Below are 1,116 nucleotides of genomic sequence, written 5' to 3' on the forward strand. Positions count from 1 at the left end.
TAAGAGGGACGTCAGTGAGTCTTCCACTCCGTTGCTTGGCAAATCTACTGCTCAGAAGCGGCGGCAATCTAAACTGCTGACCTCATCTATGAAGTTGTTGGCGACGAAGCTTGGTTGCAGCGGCCTACCGGCAAGTTTGGTCCCCCCGCAGAAAATGTTCGACTGCTTATGGTTGAATATGACCACGTTCGTCGACTTTAACAAGTTCATGTCGCAGACATCGGAGCTTTCGTCGAACGCGGCCGACGGCGTCCTTGCTGAAGACTTGGAGGACCGCCCAGTTTTAATCAAGTCCACATCTACGCCACAAAATGGAGCCAAACAGCAGCGGGAACGTAATCTTACTGCTAAATGGTCCCGAGCGTTTTGGTGGTTCGCCATCGCTCTATTGTCCGTACAGGAAGCACTCCATCTGAAAGATGGCTCGCTCGGGAACAGTGTCGACATCCCCAATGCTTGCCTCGCCAACGTCGAGCTCGAAGGTCAACCTATTGACAATGTGATGATTCTCGATCTTCTTCAATACTTCCACAAGATCTTATGGTATGCAACCGAGTACAATTGGTCGGTTGCCATTGCGGTTGACCGAGCTATCCGTATGGCTATTGAAGATGCATGTCGCGGTGGATCTCGGACACTAGCTGATTGCTACCGGAATCTCGACTTGTGGTCGGCCAAAGCTTCTGAGGCTGCCAACTTGTCGATGGGCACGCCACGTTCTGCTAGGTCCTCATATCTAGGAGGGGATAGTCCCTCTGACAAACCTTGGGCTAGTTCTTCTTCTTCTCGTCGTCTCTCACCCTCAACCCCAAGTCGTCAGGGCTTCAAGCGTCCTCGGGATAACCGTTTTCCTGCGAGACTTCCTCCACCTAAGCAGCAGTATCCAAATAGCAACAATAATGACAATAAGAGTTCTAACTATAATAAGCACGATATTACACCAAAGATGTGATTCGCTGTTCTCTCTACCGATCTTTCCCCTATTCGACCGATTATGCTTGTGCTCGAATTTAGTGTATTCTAGATGTCTTTACTGGGTCGAAGGCATTTGCCTTCTACTGGCTCTCGGAACCAGGGTTCAATTGCGAATACATGGTTTTACGTTCCTCCCTAGTT

At 49.6% G+C, this 1,116-nt stretch overlaps 1 protein-coding gene across 1 annotated transcript; it reads left to right on the plus strand.

The window, feature by feature from the left end:
- Positions 1–208: 208 nt before the first annotated feature.
- Pmar_PMAR026602 (hypothetical protein) lies at positions 209–952 on the plus strand (the record flags this gene model as incomplete). The annotated part of the gene is made up of 1 exon (XM_002785221.1): positions 209–952. One exon carries the CDS (start codon positions 209–211, stop codon positions 950–952), a length of 744 nt encoding a protein of 247 aa, XP_002785267.1.
- Positions 953–1,116: the final 164 nt, after the last annotated feature.

This window comes from Perkinsus marinus, assembly GCF_000006405.1.
Source record: "Perkinsus marinus ATCC 50983 genomic scaffold scf_1104296933188, whole genome shotgun sequence".
Taxonomy (NCBI): Eukaryota; Perkinsozoa; order Perkinsida; family Perkinsidae; genus Perkinsus; species Perkinsus marinus.